Source organism: Sarcophilus harrisii, chromosome 2, assembly GCF_902635505.1.
Source record: "Sarcophilus harrisii chromosome 2, mSarHar1.11, whole genome shotgun sequence".
In the NCBI taxonomy this organism is placed as follows: Eukaryota; Metazoa; Chordata; class Mammalia; order Dasyuromorphia; family Dasyuridae; genus Sarcophilus; species Sarcophilus harrisii.
The window spans coordinates 406,350,352-406,370,039 of record NC_045427.1 but is presented as its reverse complement, the minus strand read 5'-3'; the positions used below and the strand labels follow the sequence as shown (position 1 = coordinate 406,370,039).

General features: G+C 36.6%; 2 protein-coding genes across 2 annotated transcripts in view; both read right to left on the bottom strand.

Moving 5' to 3' along the window:
• Positions 1 to 10,005, bottom strand: part of RANBP17 (RAN binding protein 17) — a 339,284-nt gene extending 329,279 nt beyond the window's left edge. The window contains exon 1 of the mRNA XM_031953652.1: positions 9,838 to 10,005. Coding sequence (XP_031809512.1) covers positions 9,838 to 9,855 — 18 coding nt within the window. The 5' untranslated portion in view covers positions 9,856 to 10,005. The remainder of the gene's footprint in view (positions 1 to 9,837) is intronic.
• Positions 10,006 to 13,026: 3,021 nt separating this feature from the next.
• LOC111718865 (kazal-type serine protease inhibitor domain-containing protein 1-like) overlaps positions 13,027 to 19,688 on the bottom strand; it is a 28,738-nt gene continuing 22,076 nt past the window's right edge. The window contains exons 4-6 of the mRNA XM_031949314.1: positions 16,989 to 17,180; positions 14,970 to 15,117; positions 13,027 to 13,220 (exon numbers count right to left, since the gene is read on the bottom strand). Coding sequence (XP_031805174.1) covers positions 13,090 to 13,220; positions 14,970 to 15,117; positions 16,989 to 17,180 — 471 coding nt within the window. The 3' untranslated portion in view covers positions 13,027 to 13,089. The remainder of the gene's footprint in view (positions 13,221 to 14,969; positions 15,118 to 16,988; positions 17,181 to 19,688) is intronic.

Sequence of the window (19,688 nt, the reverse complement as noted above, 5' to 3'; positions counted from 1 at the left end):
TCATGCATAGCCAAGACTGACTTTCCAATGCCAATAATAAACTTCTTTTTGCCAGTCTAGCTTTTCAGGTTTGTAAATTCCTTTACAAATGACATCTGAGACACCAAAAGGGCTTCCCACCACTCCCTATCCTGCACCAAATCCTAGGGAAATCGAGGGGACCCTGCGCCAAACCTCTTCATTTGGGGACACAACCCTAAACCTCTTCATTTGGTTCCCTGAACCCCGAACCTGCCATTAACCTCATCATTTGGTTCCCTGACTGGGAATCGAGGGGAGCCTAGCCTCATCAACTTCACTGGCTTCCTCTTGCCCAATTCTAATTTTCAGAGAAATTTTGTTTTTTTTAAGATTCTGAATCTCCTTTTCTATTTGTTTGACTTTCTTTTTTATAATCTTGTTTTTCTGGATTTTTTTTTCATTCAATCTATCATTTGATTTTTCAAGTTTTTTTTTTTTTAGTTCTATTATAAATTCTTTTTGGAAAGGTAGCCATTAACAATTATTTTGAAGATGAAGATATATTCCTATAGTAATTTTCTATGTTTGAGTTCTTTCTCCTTTGCCTATTCATTTTTTTAAAATAAGAACTTAATAGTGTGTGAGGGAGAAGGGGGGAAGGAGGAAAATGGTACCTTTGGCAGTTTTCTCTTTTGACCTGGAATCCAAAACCAAGAACTCTACCATCTTTTAAGTGCCTGCAGCCAGTAGCTACTCTGTCTCACCGTTTCTGTACTTATTCAGTGTGTGCTGATTCCTTCTTGCCCAAAGCAAGACAGTTGAGCCTGGTGCTCCTTATCAAGACAAGTTCCCTCTATCTTCATAGACTCAGATTACCAAATTCTCATACTGTGACACAACACATAGTCCAAAAAGTGAAAAATTCCTGTGACTGAAGTTGAGGCCACCTGTGAAATCAGTTAGACCCAGGGCACCCCACTTGCTATTTCAACAAAGGTAGCATAGAGAAATTTACACTTCATACTAATTAATCGTTGGTCCTGGGGCTCTTTCAGGCTTCTCCAGTTTTCTCAAGAGGACCCTGGTTCTGTCCCAAATGTTACTTAATTTTCACTAAACATTAGCTCTGAGGCACAATTTTGTTTTGTTTGTGGGAGAAATCTGAAGTGTTTGGAATTTTCAGACCTACTCCACCATCTTTGCACAGTCCTTCTTCCAAAAGGCTTTAAAAATTAAATAGAGAAGTTTATATTTTATCCTAGAGGAATAGGAAGTCACTGGAGTCTTGATTTGTAGAATTGATGAATAGTGTAGTACTGAAGTAAATTGTGTTCCCCTTTAACCTTTGGGGGGAGGGGCCTTGAGTCTCAACCTCTTCCAGCCTCTTGGGAGGGGCCACATCCATTCATGATAAGTAATCTCATTCAATTTTGAATTGAATTGAAGCCACAAGCCTCAAACAGCTAATAACAGGCAACTGAACCCTGAATCTTTGCAGAAGCCTTAACAGGTCTTGCCCATTGCTGAAGATTTTTTCTTCAGTGTTAACCCAGCTTTGCAATATTCCTAGCAGGACCTTGCCTACTGAGAAAGCTGCATTCCTAGCAAGCTGTCTTCTCAGTGTAAATAAATCCCATTCTTTACCACAAACCTCGTGCCTATATTCACTGGGGTTTTGAAATCTTTCGCAAAGCCTGCCACAGGCCAAGGGGATCCCATTGCTGTTAGGGGATATTTTACCCTTCAATTCTCACACCTCATCAGTATCACAGTCAGATATGCACTTAATAAAATTCATTTCAGTAGTAGTGTATAGGATAGACTAAAGAAGCAAAAAGACCAATTGAGAGGCTGTTACAATAACCAACGCAGGAGATAATGAAGGCTTGAAGTTGGTAGCTGCATAAATACAAAATAGGTCAAATGCAAAAGGCAATATTTGGTCACTGAATATATATTTAAGGTGAAGGAGAATGAGAAGTACAGGATAATGCCAAAGAAACAGACCTCTGAGACAGGAAGGAAGTTTTGCTTTCAATAGAAATAGCAAAATTTTGAAGAAGATGGAGGTTTGGGGAGAAAGATGATGAATTAATTCAGTTTTGAACTTAAATTTTTTAAGTTTTTTTTTTTAAATTTAATTTAAGAGATTTAAATGTCTCCATGATCTCTCATTGAAATGTCCTACTGTTAAGTGGTAATATAGGTTTGAAGCTCAGGATATAACCTGAGACTGGAGATTACAGAGGTAGATAGATGGATGGATGGATAGATAGGTAGACAAGATTGATAAATAGATACCAGTGAATTATTTGCATAAAGCTGATAGTAAATTTATCAACTCCCATAAGCTTACCTAAGAGAGTACTGAGGAAGAAGAGGGCTTGGTCATAGGAGCTGTGGTATGAAATGATGACTTTGCAAAAGAGTAGTTGAAATTAGGTTGGAGCATTATAGCCGTCTTCAAGAATTTTAGAAGAATTTATTGTGATTAGGATACTGGGTTTGATGAGAGCGAAACCAGACAGCTCTGTAAAGTTATATAAAATCACCAACAAAAAGTTATGCAAACTTAAATGGTCTTACATTCTCTGGAACCAAGAAGAACCTCCAGAGAATGACTCTTTTCATATACAAACTTAAATGGTCCCACACTCTCTGGAACCAGGAAGAAAATCCAGAGAATGTATCTTTTCATATACAAACTTAAGTGTTCTTGCCTATTCTGTTCCATTGTTATATTTCTGTATAAAGTAGGCCTTCAGAAAATGTCTCTTTGCAAAAATCACTTCTCTCTTGAGAATGATATTGCCGGCCAAGAACGCTCTTATTTTGGTGTCTTTCTAACAATAAAAGCCTTTTTATCACAGCCTTTGAGTAAGCGAATTTCCTTTGCTACTTCCTGCCACACCTCTCCTTTGCTACCCTGCCCTCATCAGGTTTAAATTACAGAGAATAAGATTTAGGTCCTATGACAAGAAAAACTGTCTTACAGCAATCACAACTATTCACATGTAAGTGAGATGGGCTACCATGGAAAGAAGTAAATTCTTTTCTGGAAGTCTTCAAGCAAGGGTTAAATGTCCACTTGTGGATTCTTTTTGTTATTATTAAATCCAACTTATTTTTCATTCTCAAATTTTCTCTCTCTCCTCATTCTTCCCCCTCCCATTGAGAAGGTAAGAAATACAATCTCTATTATACAAATGAAGCCACGCAAAACATATTTCTGCATTACAATTCTGCATTACAATTTAAAAAGAAAAGGAAGAAAATGAAAGAGAGAGAGAGAGAGAGAGAGAGAGAGAGAGAGAGAGAGAGAGAGAGAGAGAGAGAGGAGGGAAGGAAGGAAGAAAGAAGGAAGAAAACTAGAAAAATATGTTTTAGTCTATATTCTAAGATCATCATTTCTATCTGGAGGTAGATAGCATTTTTCATGGAATTAAGGTAAACAAACAATCGCATTGATCAGAAATACTAAGTCTTTCAAAGTTAATTATCTTTACAATTTTGCTATTACTGTGAAAATTATTCATTTTGTATCAGTTCATATAAAACTTCCCAGGTTTCTTGGAAACCACCTTTTTCAGCAGTTCTTAACAATATCACAATGTTTAATCATCACTTGTGGGGATTATTGTCCCGGCACTAATTGCAATAAATGATCTTTGAGGTTCCTTCTGAGATTTTATGATCTTTCTCATCTCTTCTGTCCACACTCTGCTTTCTGTATCAGAGTTCTTTCTACTAGTTCAGTTTTAAATTATAAAAGAGTTAATGTGCCATACTTCCCTTTTAATGACTGACCCAGTTTCCCTAATTGTAACTATTCAGTTATTCTGCCTCAGGTTATAACCATTCCCTCTTAATGTTTGATAGGATAAAAGTCTTGAATCTTAGACCTTATGCTGTACTTCTTTCCTCTTAATGTTTGATGGGATAAAAGTCTTTATCCATTTTAGACATCATTAGAATATCAGGAGCCTCTCCAGTACCTCCCATTATGTCATCCTAAGTGCCTCCCCCCATTAGGTCATCCCCATCCAGGTACCTCCTCCACAATGTCATTGTTCTTGTTACCCTATAAAAGAATCTTGTATCTGACATTCACTGCTGGATTCTTTGAGAGGATAGTCTCATTCAGCCCTGGCACCAAACCATAGATCCATTTGGTCCCAGTAAATCTCTCCATTAAATACATTATTAGATTGTTCTCTAATCTCTATCTTGCTCAGTTTCTCCGGCATTATATTAATTTACTGAATAGAGCATTCTATTTATGTTTACTCCTCAATCCCAAAAAAACATCATTTCTTCTTGGTCCTCTTTATCCATTTATGTATACAGTTTTCAATTGGAGATTTTCCTTTTCCTCTACCACTCTGATCTTCAGAATCAACGTAATATCTACTGTATATCCAAAATAACCAAGGAATTGAAGTTCTTCCCCCTTCCCTATCTTCCTCAGCACTCCTACTTTAGTACTATCTTAGAAATTCAGAAAGGAAAGGAACATCAGACAGCATCTAACATAGCCTATAATTGCTCAGGAATCTCAACAGTATCACCACAAGTGATCATCATGTCTTCACTTGAACATTCTTAGTAAGGGAGCAACCACTACCTTCCAGGAAAACACCATTCTACTTTGAGACAGCTCCAATTATTAGAAAGTAATTAACGTTTTGCTTACATTGAAATGATCTGCCTCTCTAGAAATACCTAAAATCTTAGTCCTTCCTTCTAGACTTAAGCAAAAATAAAAGTGTCTATCTCTTCCATGTGACAGCACTTCAAATACATAGATGACAGTTGTTTCCTTAAAAGTATCTATTCTTTAATCAAGCCATTCTCCAATTGATAAATGGTCAAAGGATATGAACAATTTTCAGATGACGAAATTGAAACCATTTCTAGCCATATGAAAAGGTGTTCCACATCATCATTGGTCAGAGAAATGAAAATTAAGACAACTCTGAGACACCATTACACACCTCTCAGACTGGCTAAGATGACAGGAAAAGATAGTGAAGAATGTTGGAGGGGATGTGGGGAAACTGGGACACTAATTCAGTGTTGGTGGAATTGTGACTGGATCCAACCATTCTGGAGAGCAATTTGGAACTATGCTCAAAAATTTGTCAAACTGTGCATACTCTTTGATTCAACAGTGTTACTACTGGGCTTACATCCCAATGACATAATAAAGGAAGGAAAAGGACCTGTATGTGTAAAAATGTTTGTGGTAGCCCTTTTCGTAGTGACTAGAAACTGGAAATTGAATGGATGCCAATCAATTGGAGAATGGCTGAGTAAATTGTGGCATAGGAATGTTATGGAATATTATTGTTCTATAAGAAATGACCAGCAGGATGAATACAGAGAGGCTTGAAGAGACTTACATGAACTGATGCTGAGTGAATTGAACCAGGAGATCATTATACACTTCAACAACAAATATGAGGATCAATTCTGATGGAAGTGGCTATCTTCAACAATGAGAGGATCCAAATCAGTTCCAATAGAACCAGCTATACCCAGCGAAAGAACACTGGGAAACGAGTGTGGACCCCAACATAGCATTTATACTCTTTCTGTTATTGTTTGCATTTTTGTTTTTCTTCCCAGGTTATTTTTACCTTCTAAATCTGATTTTTCTCGTGTAGCAAGACAACCGTATAAATATGTATACATATATTGTATTTAACATATACTTTAACATATTTAAATGTATGGGAGTACCTACCATCTAGGGGAGGGGGTGGAGGAAAGGAGGGGAAAAGTTGGAACAGAAGTTTTTGCAAGGATCAATGTTAGAAAATTATCCATGCATACGTTTTGTTAATAAAAAGTTATAATAAAAAAAGATTAAAAAAAAAGATTCTGTTCTTCAAATTCTCCATATTACAACAAAATGTTTATGGAAGTCCTTTTTATGGAAGCAAAGAAATAGAAACAAAGTATATACCAATCAACTGGAGGAATACATAAATTATGCTAAATGTAATATAACGTTCCATTATATATGGCAAGAAATGATGAATGTGACAAATACAGAAAAACAGGTAAGGATTTACATGATCTTATACAGTGTATAGTAAGCAGTAAGTACAATGGATTAAATAATGCAAATGCAAAGGACAACTACAAAACAACAAAAAGTGAATGGTGAAAATTTACAAAGAACAAGTATGCATGGCCCCAAAAAAGAGAGATAAGAAACTCTCCTTCCCTCTACTCCCCTCCCCCTATTTGCAGAGATGAAAGATTCACAGGATTTGGAATATTGCTTATATTTTCAAACTTTTTTGAGGTAAAGATTAATTTTGCATACTATTTATCTTTTCCTCTTTTTTTTCCTTAAAAGTATAATTTGTGATAAAGATCAGCTCTTTTGGAAGAGAGAAGAGAAAGAATATGGGAAAATTATAATGATGTTAAAAAAAAAAAACCCTGAAAGATATCAATAAACAATATTTAAAATTTTAAAATAAACATTCTTTTTGTCAGATGAAACAATATCTGGGAAATGGAAACAATATCTATCCTGCGCTTTAGGGGATCCTTTCCCATAGCTTGTTCTGTTCCCCCATCATTCCCATAGCTTGTTCTGTTCCCCCATCACATCCTTAGAGTCAGAAAGAACCTAAAGGACTATCTAAAGAATTCTGACCTTCAGGGATAATACTTGGTAAGCTTGTCTTTCACTAGCCACACCTCTTAAAGGACCCTTTACATTTCTAAACAACTCAAATTGTTATTTTTTTTCCTTATATTAAACCTAATCCCTTCAGGTACTTCTCCTAATTGGGCTGTCTGGGGCCAAGTGGATTTAATAAATATATTTTAAGTGCTTAGTATAGCATGCTACATGCTAGGAATCCAAAAATCATTTTAAAAAGGGAAAATGGTTCATTTCCTCAAGAAAACATTCTACTATGAATTTCATCTTTCCTTGACATAACCTTTTAAAAACTTGAAGACCACCATCACATTTTCCTACTCTCCCCAACCACTCTTCTTTTTTCAGGATTTTTTTCCTAATCAATTTTCATAAGTCATGGTCTCCAGTGAGTAAATAATACAAGGTCTTTATCCTCAAGAAATTTACATTCTGAGCCTAAATAATGAACATAAAACCAAAACTATGCTACAAAATAGAAAGTGATAAATGCTAAAATATCACTACAAAATATATATTAAAGCGTTTAGGGAGGAATGCAATATCTGGAATACCATAAATGTTTAATAAATGCTTGTTAATTGATTGATTGATTAATTAAGGGGGATCTGAGAAGGCTTTTATAGATGAAGTAGTAGAATGAATGCTATGTGGAAATTCTAACAGCCAGAGAAGTTGGAAAAATCAAATCAAAGAAAAGGTGTCAGATATGGCATCTGGAGAGCTCCAGGTATATCAACCAGTCAATCAATGAAAAACACCTAACAAGTACCAGTAACTATGCTAAGCAAGCACCAGGAATACAAGTACAGAGAATGAAATAATCTTTACATACAAGGAGGAGCTTACATCGTAAGGGACATAAAACTTAAATTATATATATATGCATACATGTAAAATTTACGGCCTAAATATAAAGTAAATAAATGTAAATAAATACAAAAATATAATGGGAAGGGTACTAGTAACTTGGAAGGAAGCGAAGTCATGCAGAATATTTGATCTAGAGCATAATATTATATGTTGGGAGTAGAGGTTGGGAGTGGAAAAAAAGCATGTCTAATGCCTTTTCCATAAGATATTCCTTCAAGTACTTGAAGACAACCATCAAAACTGTCCTCTATCTGCAAGTCTTTTGTTCTTCAGACTAATCATCTTCAGTTCCTTCCATTTTTCATGGTAGGATATCAAGACTCTTCATCATCTTTGTCATCCTTCAGAAAAAACCCAAAAAATAATTCTTTAAATAAATTTAAACAAATAAAGTGCTATGCAAATGTAAGGTACCATCAAAATTTACTGAATATATATTTTCATTTTACCCTCATTTTGAGCTTCTAATCCCACACTTCAATTCAGCTCTCAGCCAAAAACAAATTCAGTCTCTCATACCAAGAACTTTGTCAAGATCACAAGACATTTTTCACCTTTAAGACCTCCAATTTTATAATTCTTCATTCCATTGCCAGTTTCACTTATACCCAGTGAAGCTACTTTGACTTTAATGATCACTCAGTTTAACTCTTGTGAATTTATCTTGACTATGGGATGTCTGATCCCGTCAACTTCCATGCTAAGTACTCTTACTGACTCCCCAAATACCTTTATCTCTCCAACCTTCTATTGAGCTTCTACTCTCATCATTACCAATGTCTAGCAATGTCTACTATTGGTGGCTGGAAAAAGATCCTGAACCATGAAGACCAATTCTGCTTCAGATTTATCCAGTATGAATGTGACACTAATATGCTTGAACTTTATTCTTTAAGCAATGAAAATTTTGTGTAGGCAGGTGAGATGACCAAACTATGCTTTAGAAACATTAATCCATTTCTGCAGGATGACTGGAGGAAAGAAATACTCAATTTAAGAAAATCAGTTAGGAAGCTATTACAATAGTTCAGGAAAAGTTTATGGGATACTTAATGAAGCCGGTAGTAGAGACAATGACCAGGGTGGGACAGATGTTAAAGATGTCCCTAAAGAAGAAGCTCCAGAAGTTGGAAACTGATTGATTGGTTAGGTGAAACCATGAGGGAGAAGTGAAGACTTCCTAGGTTTGGAGCTGGAGTAACTGAGAGAATGATGACATCGACAGAGATAGAGGAAGTCTGAAAATAGAAAAGCTGTTGCGTTTAGTTTGGGACATAATGAGTTTGGGAGGTCTGGAATTTAAAAGTGAGTTCATCACTGGATAGAAGCCCTGTAACATTGAGACCATGAGAGTCCACACAATTGTCTAAAACCCAGTTTTCCGCTTAAACTTCTTCTGACTTAATACTTCTCTATGAAATGGTACTTGGGTACATTTTCCTCAAAAGAATTATATTGGGTTAGCACTCTTATCCCCATTGTGGTTCTTAGAGCTTAAGCAACGATAAACTAAGTGCTGAAAAAGGAGGCTGGAGATCGAGTTCAGTTCCTCCATGGTACAGGTAAGGAAACTGAAACCGACTCTTATGCTCACAAACTGCAAGCCGGAAGGTTGCCGGGCCACCTCCAAGTCCAACCTCTCCTTTATTTTAAAGATGAGGAAAATGAGGCGCAGGTGGGTGACAGGACTCTTCTGAGGTCACACGCTCGCCTTAAGTGGCAGCGCTGACATCCGAACCTAGCCCCACGGGATCAGAAGCCAAAATTATGGGCTTTGCCCAACACACCCAAACTGACCCTTCTACACCCGTCTCCCTCCTTTTCTCCCCGCTCTCTTTAAAGAGAAACAAAAATATCTCTCCCTCCTTCAGAGGAGTCAGAGGCGCGGGCAGGTACCTACCCCCGCCTCTTGTCATGGCGCCCCCTGCTGTCATACCCAGCTAAGCCACAAGGACACCCCCCCTCCCCCCCCATATCTCGGTCAAGGTTTAGAGCCCAGCCCCGCCTCCCTAGGGGCGGGAGCCGCCGGCGGTGGCGGACTAGGATGGAGCTGGCGGAGAACAGGACAGAGTTAGGGGCCGGGATGGCGAGAGGGGGAGGGGGAAGATAACGACGGCTACTGAGCCTCCCGGAGGGCTGGCGGGGAGGAAGGAAAGTCCACAGCCCACGGGAGAGGAAAGGCTTGGGAAAAGCCGGGACACCTGGCCCTGGCTGCAGCTGTGCCCACGGGAGATGGTCCCTGCCCGATTCCAGCCGTTGCCAGCCACCTCCCCTCCCCCGGGGGGCCGGAGCCCCGCGGCCGCGACGGAGCGCGCACTGACCTGAAAGTGCAGCGCCATCTTCCCGAGAGGCGGCGCCCGCCCGACCCGGAGAGCAAACGGAGGCGGGGCACGGAGCAGGGGGAGGGACACGGAGCAGGAGGCGGGGCGTAGCCGGCCCCGGAGAGAACGAGACTGTGAGAGCAGGTTGGAGGCGGGGCGAAGGAAGAAGGCTGGGGCGGCTCCGGCGGGACCCAGAGACAGAATGGGGGCGAGGGGGCGAGGGGTGAAGGTTGGGGAAAAGGGCCGGAGGGATCCGGCTGGGAATGCGGGAGGGGGCGGGGCCGCCGCGAGGGCTCTTGGGCCAGACCAGTCCCTCCGCGGCCGCAGGGCGGCGCTCTCGTGCAGTGTGGGGGTGGCCTGGGATTCTCGATTCTGCCGGCTGCCTGCGATCGTGGGTGGTTGGGACCCACCGCCCTAACCCGGCTTCCGGTCACCCTGCCTATCCCTGATTGGTATCCCCTGGTTTCTTTCAGGATGCTCGTCCTTACTTGTGCCTTGGCCCCTTCTCCCGCAGGCTGGGGAGGCCCTCGGACCCTTTCTCAGAAGCGGGCTTCTAAATGCATCCCTGTAAAACCCACAGGATTACAAAAGGAGCCAATCAGAGGGATGCACGGCTAGCAAATCTCTCTCGGCTCTCACCCCAGTCAGAACCCCCTCGCTTTCTGTCCTTACTCCGCTTTCTCCCCCACCCCCGTAAGGGCAGAATCCGGAGCAACAAAGGCAGACGTCGTCCTGTCGAGGAAAATCATCCGATCATTAAAACCATCTGCTTTTTCGAAAGAGGAATGAATGTCCTTGGGAAACTTCTGAGGCTTTGACCTCGTGCTTATCTGGATGGCCACCGGTCAGAGGGTATAAAGAAGGGGGTTCTCGATCAGGCTAAGACTGGACGAGAAACCTTTGAAGTCAGTTCTGGGACGGGGAAGTGTCAACCGCCATTTCAGAATCGGCCGACTACCCTTGCCAGAGCCCATTCCCTTACAACTTGCCCCCTCCCCAACAAGATCCCCCAGCCGAAGGGACCAACGTGACCTAGAATCCGAGACGGGGTCCAAGATGCTGCCCTGTCCTAAATGCCAGGCGTTGTCAAACCTGAGCCAATGTGAGTGTCCAGGCCGCCTTGAGATGGAACACTGAGCTTTCCAGGGCACTCAGAAACGAAGATTTTGGTTTTATTGTGTTTTCCTCTTTTAAAAAATTTGAGTACCTTCTTTAGGTTTTAATGTTTTCCCTTTTGTCCCACAAAAAGTGAAGCTGATTAAAAAATCTTAGTCGATTAATCATATTTCATATGGAATTATGTCACTACAGTGGTTTAAATTAATACAGAGATTAGAAAAGATGCTTCAGGACTTTGAATAATTCATTCTTGTTATAAAACTCAATTAAAGGTTGGACTTTCTGAGCCCTTAGGAATGACAAAATTATTTTCATTTCTGGCAACTATCCATTTAAAACAAAAGCATATGGCTCATTGGACTCGGAAGTCTTTTGGGGGGAGGGAAGTTCAGAGGTTCGGATTTGTTTATTTGGGTTCTGTGTGACCTTAGTCAAGGCACTTTACTTCTCTGAATAGGAGATTGGAGATTGGGGAGAAAATAGCTAAATCATTCAAATAATTTTGTAGGCAATATAAATGGGTACAAATTATTTTGCTATGATATATGTTATATTAAATACTTTTGTGAAATCAATGGAATGACAATTTTAACGAAGACTTGATTATCCAAGGCTTGATCCAGTTCATGGCGGTTATCACCTAACTAAACTTTTCCCATCTTTGCACCTTCTCAAACTCTAAGAATTTAGAGCTAATGAATTAGGTGTTTCTGAAGCCCACAATTTTCTATTTTGGGCAAGATAAAGCAAAATGTTCATTCCACTATGTCTGATGCATATATGAGTCCAGCAGAGGGCAGATTGGGGAGAACTCTTACAACTTCAGGAACATAATTATAATTGAACTTATTCTTTCAATCACTTACATATCTTAATATGTTTTGAAATTTGAAATATAGAAGGTACATGGATGAATGTTAATAATGCCTGCCCTCCAACACAATAAAAATTTTAATCATTTAATTTACTCATTTAAATGACATACATTGTTTACATATGACTTCTCTTCAAATTGTAACGGACGTTTATTGATTAAATTATTGATTTATTGATTAAAATATTGATTTATTAATTTAGGGGAAAGTAACAATTCTTTCATACGAAGTCATGAATGATTTTAATTGCAACTATGGGAAAGTTACACACTGCTATGCTAACTACAAAAAAAAAAAAAATCAGTATGAATAATATGAGAAAGTCCTCTCCTAATGTCTCACCGAGGGAGAAGTGACCCTTAAATCTAAAATCTGTGATTGGAGAAGGTAGGCTACAGCAAGATTAACAACCTAATAATCTTTTAAAGTATAGAATCCTGACCTGTTTGTACATCATGAATTTATTAGTTCACTTAAGTTCAGAGATGCTCATGATCAAAAAAGTTGACTTCAAGGCAATGAAATTTTTTTTTTTAAATAACAGCAAAATCATGAAGGTTGTTAAGACATAGAAGGGTTGTAATCTGCGCATGAGGACATATGACTGTCTGCATTCATGTTAAATATGAACATATGTATATACATATGTATGTATGTGAGTCAGTGAAAAGTCACTTGCCCAAGATCATATGGGTACTGAGAGAGATGTAGAATTTGAATTGAAGTCCTATGTGAAATTATAATCTCCTTAAGCAAACGTTGCCACCTCCAACTTTATTTTGCCTAAAAATACCAGGCCTTTAGCCTTAGCAAATATATTCACTTTCACTTTTCTTGCTTTCAAGGTCACTTAAAGAGATGCTTAGCTGTTTAATGAATTCACAGAATGCCAAAGTGAGGGAGTCATGAATACATATTCTCATGAAAGACTCAAAATTTTCATTGGTTTAGAATGATTATTTTTTATGTTTTTACATAAGATTTTACTTTACTAATTCCCAAGATAAATCTAATGATAGAGAAGAAAATAAAATGGCTTGGAAGACAGGAGACTTGTGTTCTAGTACCAGGGCTTTCATAAAGAACCAGTGTGACTTTCAGCAAGCTCCTGCTCTCCCTGTGTTCTCATTTTTTAAAAATGAGAAGTTTTTGCTCAATATTCACAGATCTTATAATCCAATTCTTAATTTCCAAAGTGTCTTTCAGGTCTAACATTCTTTACTAACTGTTTATAATAGAGATTAGAAATACAAACTTTTCAAATCAATTTGTTTTCTTCTTCATAGTCTCCGGATTCATATTCTTCCTCAGGATTATAATAGTTTCCATAATCTGTGTTGGGACTTCTAATTATGTTCCTTGTTATGACTTGAGATCTAGATGATGAACCTATATGGGCAACAGATTTTATAAGTGAATAATAAAATTGGTAACAGATATTGCTTAAAATCATTGTCCTATTAGATAGGTTTTTTTTTTTTAATTGAAGCTTTTTATTTTCAAAACATGGAATCATAATTTTTCAACATTGGCCTTTGCAAAACCTTGTGTTCCAATTTTTCCTCCTTTCCCCCACCCCTCCCATAGATGGTAATTAATCCAATATGTGTTAAACATGGCAAAAATATATGTGAATTCAATATAGGCATACATACTTATACAATTATCTTGCTGCACAAGAAAAATCAGATCAAAAAAGAAAAAAATAAGAAAGAAAATAAAATTCAAGGAAACAATAACAAAAGAAGTGAAAATGCTATGTTGTGATCCACATTCAGTTCCCACAGTCCTCTCTCTGAGTGGATGACTCTCATCATCACAAGAACATTGGAACTGGCCTGAATCATCTCATTGTTGAGAAGAGCCCGTCCAACAGGAGGATAGAATTCTTAGTGTCATATAGGGCTTAATTCCCCACCTTCATAAACTAGAAGTAGATTGTAGACACTTAAAATTCAGATTTATATTTTCAAATGATGATCAGCTATCCAGAGTCAGTTACAAGCATAATCCACAAATATATGTTAATAATCTCTATGTAGATTATGGGTGTAAATTATGAAAATAAGTTTGGCATCACTGGAAACAGTGTGGTATGTATATTCCAAACCTGACTCTCATTCAATAGATAATTTATTTCCATTTAAGATAAAAGTTAAGATATAGAAAAGATGTTCATACTTTTCACTGTCACATTAATGTTCTATTTTCTGTATTAGAATCATTCAGGGAATTTCAAATGGTTCTTAAACCATCCCTGTTAAGTAACAGGTAATATTGTGTCCATTTGACCAGAAAAGTCTATGAATAAAAACAAGGTTTTGATTCTTATTGAGTACCTACTTTGTTCAAGACCAGGTGTTATATTGGGGGATAAAATCAAACAAAACATACAAAACAAGAATTTTTTTATTTACTACCTAGTTAAGAAAGGTAATTATGAGACAAAAATTCAGTGCAATATGAAGTTTTCACAAAGAAATAAATTACTAAATATAGGTCAGAGAAAGTAAGTACCATAAGAATGCTTATGGTACTTACTAAAATCATTAAAGAGATGATTTTAGAACTGAGTGGTCTGGTAAGAAGGCTTAATAAGTGGATAGGTGATGAGAGAGATCTCAACCTGGGGGAATATTATGAAGAGTGAATAGTACAGTACATCTTTTAGGAGGCAGTGAAAAGATTAGTTTATCCAGAATAGGGAATATAAGAAGGTGAAAGATATGTTAGAAAAGTAGATTAGGTCTAGATTGTAGAGGACTTTGAATGTAATTTAAGGACACATCACTGAAGTCTGTCAGTTCTCTTGGTAATTGGGAGCCAGATAGTTTGAGCAATAAAGTGATATGATAAATGAAGTTTTTAGAAAGATGAATCTGGAAGTGGTATATGGTATGGATGGAGGTATTTTCTGGATATGGAAGTCAGTTAAGATACTATTATAGTAATCCAGTGTCAAAGTGATAAGAACCTAAATTACAATGAAGTCCATGGTAGGGGAAAAGGTATAAGAAATATTTCAAAAGAAAGTCCAAGTTTGATACTATTAGTTAAAAATAGTTTATGATTTTAAAAAAATCATGGATGTCAAATATCATTACTTCTTTTTAAAATTATCTTTAAAAGGTCATTTACCAGGATTGATAACTTTTAATCTGGCAGATGCATAAGTCGTGCCATATTTGTTTCTGGTATGGCAAATATAAACACCTTCATCTGATTTCCTGATTGCTTGAATTTGTAGCCATCCTGTCACACCATATTTCTGAGGTCCACCTCTCACCTGTTAGGAAATACTTTTTAATGATTTAGTGAATAAATAGATTGATATATAAATGTGTCCACCAAAAGAGGTACTGTGTGTATTCATTGTTCCAAGAACTATGATATAAAGATCAAAATTAAAAACATTTGTTTTCAAAGAGTTTATATTTTACTGGGGGCATATAATGTGTAAACTGAGGCATTTTATATAAGGTAAGGACAGAAGAAACTAATAAAGAGATTCAAAGTGTTCTTGGAATATTTGAAGGGAAAAATGGAAAACACTGAGTGAATAAGAGAAGTTTTCACTGGGTAGGTGGTACCTACCCTTGAAGTAAGAAAGGAAAACTGCAATGTAGAAAAGAGGAAGGAGTGCATTAAAGGAAGATGACAATCTGTGCAAAGCACAGTGGTGGAAGATGATATGTTGAGTTCAGGGCTCTGTATGACTGGAATGTTGAATTTCTGAAAGGAAGTAATATAAGGATGGAAAGATAGCTTAAAGACATTGTGTGGGGTCTTAAAAGCTAGGCCTAAGGAGTTTGTATTTTATGCTATAGGCAATAGGGTGTATTAGAGACTTGTGTTTTTATTGTTTCTGTTCTTTAATTAGGGTCTATAACATAGTTGCATGTTAAGAAGATTGTGTTAGCAGCTATATGAAAGATGGTTTGGAGATAGGAGAAGCTAATGTCAGAAAAAAATATTAAAAACTAGGACAATAATACAGGCTGTGATAGCAGTGTGGATGAAGAGGATGTGCCTTGACTTGGCTTTTTTTTTTTTGATCCAAGACTTAAAATGTGACTTGACATTCAGTGAAAAACCTAAAAAAGTAAATTAAGATTCAGGTGTTTACACAATTTAAGCTTATTGCATTTCCCTTTTTTAAAAAAATTCCAAAACTGTTAGAAAAGGCCTCTAATGACACAAATTTGTCATTTATAGTGGTGATTTTAGAAAGTTAGTACAAGTTTTTTTTGTGAAGATTTTGTTATTCTTGGATTTATTCAGGCAAGATCTTGAATTTATGACTTCCAGTTAACTCTACCACTAAAGCAGCAAAAGTGCCTATTCAATTCTCTGCCTTTATAACACTAGAAGGCAATAGTTTCCCTGATATGTCAGGACATTGTGGCAGCTTCAGATATTTCTGTAGGAAGCTTCAAGGGACTAACTTTAAATCCAATGTGAGATTAGGTCTGGAATTCTTTCCATATTATTAGAATATTTCTATAGTCTCCTCTTCTAAATCAAGTTCAGTGAAGCAGTAGATTTGGAGTTAGAGATTTGAATCCCTGCTCTGTTTGGCAGCTGTGGGACCTTAGACAAGTTTCTTAATGGGACCTCAGTTTTCTGATCTATAAAATGAAATTAGACTAAACATAATTACAACTTCAAATCTATGAACCTATGATTATATTAGCCAAGTCTTTCCTTATCCTTAGAAAAGCTCTATCTTGAGAATGACTTGGAGGTACAATGATAGTGGAGATGATAGCATGTAATGTACCTCTTTATCGCATGGTCAGTCTACTGGGTAATTTATTACCTTTTGGAATGGTCTGTGTTACAAATGAAAACATTTTTAAAAAACTAGTGTTGTATGCTGAAAAGAATGTTGATTTTAGAGACAGAAGAACTGGTCTCCAATCCTAGGCATTTAATTTCTGAATCTCAAATTCCTTACCTGTAAAAGAGGTATGACATTTATATTATTTCACGGGGTTGTTATGAAGAGATTACTTTGCAAATTTTAAAATACTAGTGGAAATATGATTTAATAATGAACCAAACAAGTTTTATAATAATGTAATTAATATAATTCAAGTATTTATTGAACAACTGAAATATAAATGGTACTATATTAAGGCCTAGCGCTTACTATACCTGGATTGAAATATGTGCATCATCACCAGGAAGGAAAATTTTATCCCCTTTTTTCTTCCATTCCAGGTATGGTATTGGATAAGCTGAAACTTCACATCTAAAAAGGATGTCATTTCCCACAAAGTTCTGAGTATTTTGAGGTGGTAAAGAAATAACAGGAGCTAAAGAAAATAATTTTTTAAGGTTAGAAACCTGATAATATTTTCACTGGCATCCAAAAATATTATGTAAGAATACTTTTGGAAAATATTATAATTTACAATAAAGTTATACTAATTTAAAGTAAAAATTCATAAACATTAAAACTTTTTTCAGTATACATAATAAATTGATCATCGGCTATATCTCTACAAAATGCAAGTGTGGAATTTAAGTAACATGAGGTTTTATTCCTAAAATGGAAGGAAATTTCAAGGGGGAATAATTTTTTTTTTCTGTATGTTTTACTTATGATTATAAAGAACTGTAAAATATTCCAAGAGCTTTAATAAAAGCAAAAGTTATACATTATGTAGTAAATAATAATAATACTTTATATTTGCATAGAACTTTAAGTAAAAAAAATTTCCATTTGCATTATCTGTTTGGTATAGAGAGTACTTACAATTTTGGTATAGAGGGTACAGAAGGCAAATATTTTTGCCATTTTTCAGATGAGGAAACTGAAATTGAGTGACTTGTCAAAAGTAGACACTGAATATGAACCCTGCCATATTAGAGGATAGAGCAGAATAAAATGAAGAAAACAAATTCTAAGGCTATGTAAGGGTAGGGTGATTAAGTTTACCCAACCTTCCTCCACTTAAAGTTAGAGATGACATCTGTCCAACTGATCAATCTATAGGCCTTAAACAGAGTATGGAAAAGTTCACTTATAATGAGGAGAGAATTATATTCCAATAAACTGAAGAAATTTTATCTTCTCTATCCCCCAAATTCCTCTACAAATCAACAAACTAGTTAGAACTAAATTGGAGGTATTCTGGATGTGATGATTCTGAACTTCCCAGAGAAGGAGCCTTCTAATAGGGAAAGAAGGCTTCAGCTTCAGTCTTTTTCAGATCTCCATGCCAACCACCCCACTCTCACTCCCAAGCCCAAACAGATGAGGATTTTTCAAGCTTCTAAGATTCTGGAAGATTCTGGACTTCCCATTTTCCCATCAGTGTCCTAAATATGTCCCCGGATCAACTGACAACATTATTTGTACTGAAAACCAAATACAGATGGACCAAGATTTACCATACTTAAGGTTAACTTCTTGAGTATCCTATAAAAGGAAGAAACTAACTCCCATGTCTTAGGTGCTATGAGTTACCCTTTTACTTCAAGTATTTAAGTATCTGCCACAATTATACAAGAGGGTGGTTTGAGCCCTACTCATGAGAGAGTGTCTCACAGACTTGGGGGGATATTTGTAACAACTCTGTACCATCTTAATAACTAAATTGATTCTCAATTTAATTCTCAGTTTTGGGCACAAGTATGCAAGTAGAACTACAGCTGCTGACATTAAAGAGCTCACTTCTCAAGGACACCTATAGAAACCTGAGGACTTATCAGTGGGAATGAGATCAGACAAGAACATTTGAAAGCATACATAATCACTAGCTATAAGAAGTGCCTTTTATATCACACTATGATAAAAAGAAAATGGTAGGCTTTTAAGTCAGTTGTTTTAAAACTTCTTTGATCCAATACCACTTGAGCAAAAATTTTTTGCTGTAATCCCAATATACAATATTGCAATATTTTCTTACACAATGTTTGGTACTAATAATATATAGAGATATATAACATACGGAAAAGAAAAAATTTAAAGAATGAAATAAAGGAATAATATTTTGAAAATAACATTTTGCTTAATGATTGGAAAAAATTTTTGGTCTCTTAAAATATTAAATGAGAGCAGTTTGATTATGTTTTATTATTTTTAATATCTTGATTTAACACTTTGTGACTTAGTGATTTAAGGATCTGATTTTATGTTCCATTTATTTTGAATATAGCTGAAAAAGATACCTCACAAGAATATGTAGTTCCAAATAGAAGAAATGCATTTTTGGTTAATTTTTGATACTCATCTTCCTATTCCATCCACTAGTTAAAAAGTTTTTTTATTGAATTTCAGCTAGTACAGTCCTGTCTTCCCTAATAAAAATATGTTGTTCTGGCAGGAAGATTTTTATGTTTTTAATGAATGCATTCAAATTCTGTTGAAATTCTTCATTAAAAATAATTTTTAATGGATTTGAAAAATTTGTTTCCGTGTTTTTTAAGTGGATAGAGTTTTTTGTAGGTGATACATTATTTTCAGCAAAACAAAGAAAAAATAGTAAATATCTAGATGGGGAGAGGGCTATTAACAGTGACAAATGATTCAGGAAGATCTAGAAGGATGGGAACTAAGAAAAGGCTACCCGATTTGGTATTTGATAACTTTGAAGAGAGCAGCTTCAATTTAGGAAACTGCAAGGATATTAATACTTGAAAGAGGGAAGTTTGGAAGAAAGTTATATTTTGAAGGAAAGTTAATATAAATAGATTTGCAGTATTAACTCATCCACGTCCTTTTATCTAATGCAGTTCAGTCCATCCAACTATAAACAAAGAGGAGTAAGTGGGGAAAGTCTCTCATCAGCTATTGCCAGGATGGCAATGCAGTTTGTGGGGCCATCACCTAGCACAAAAGGAGAGATG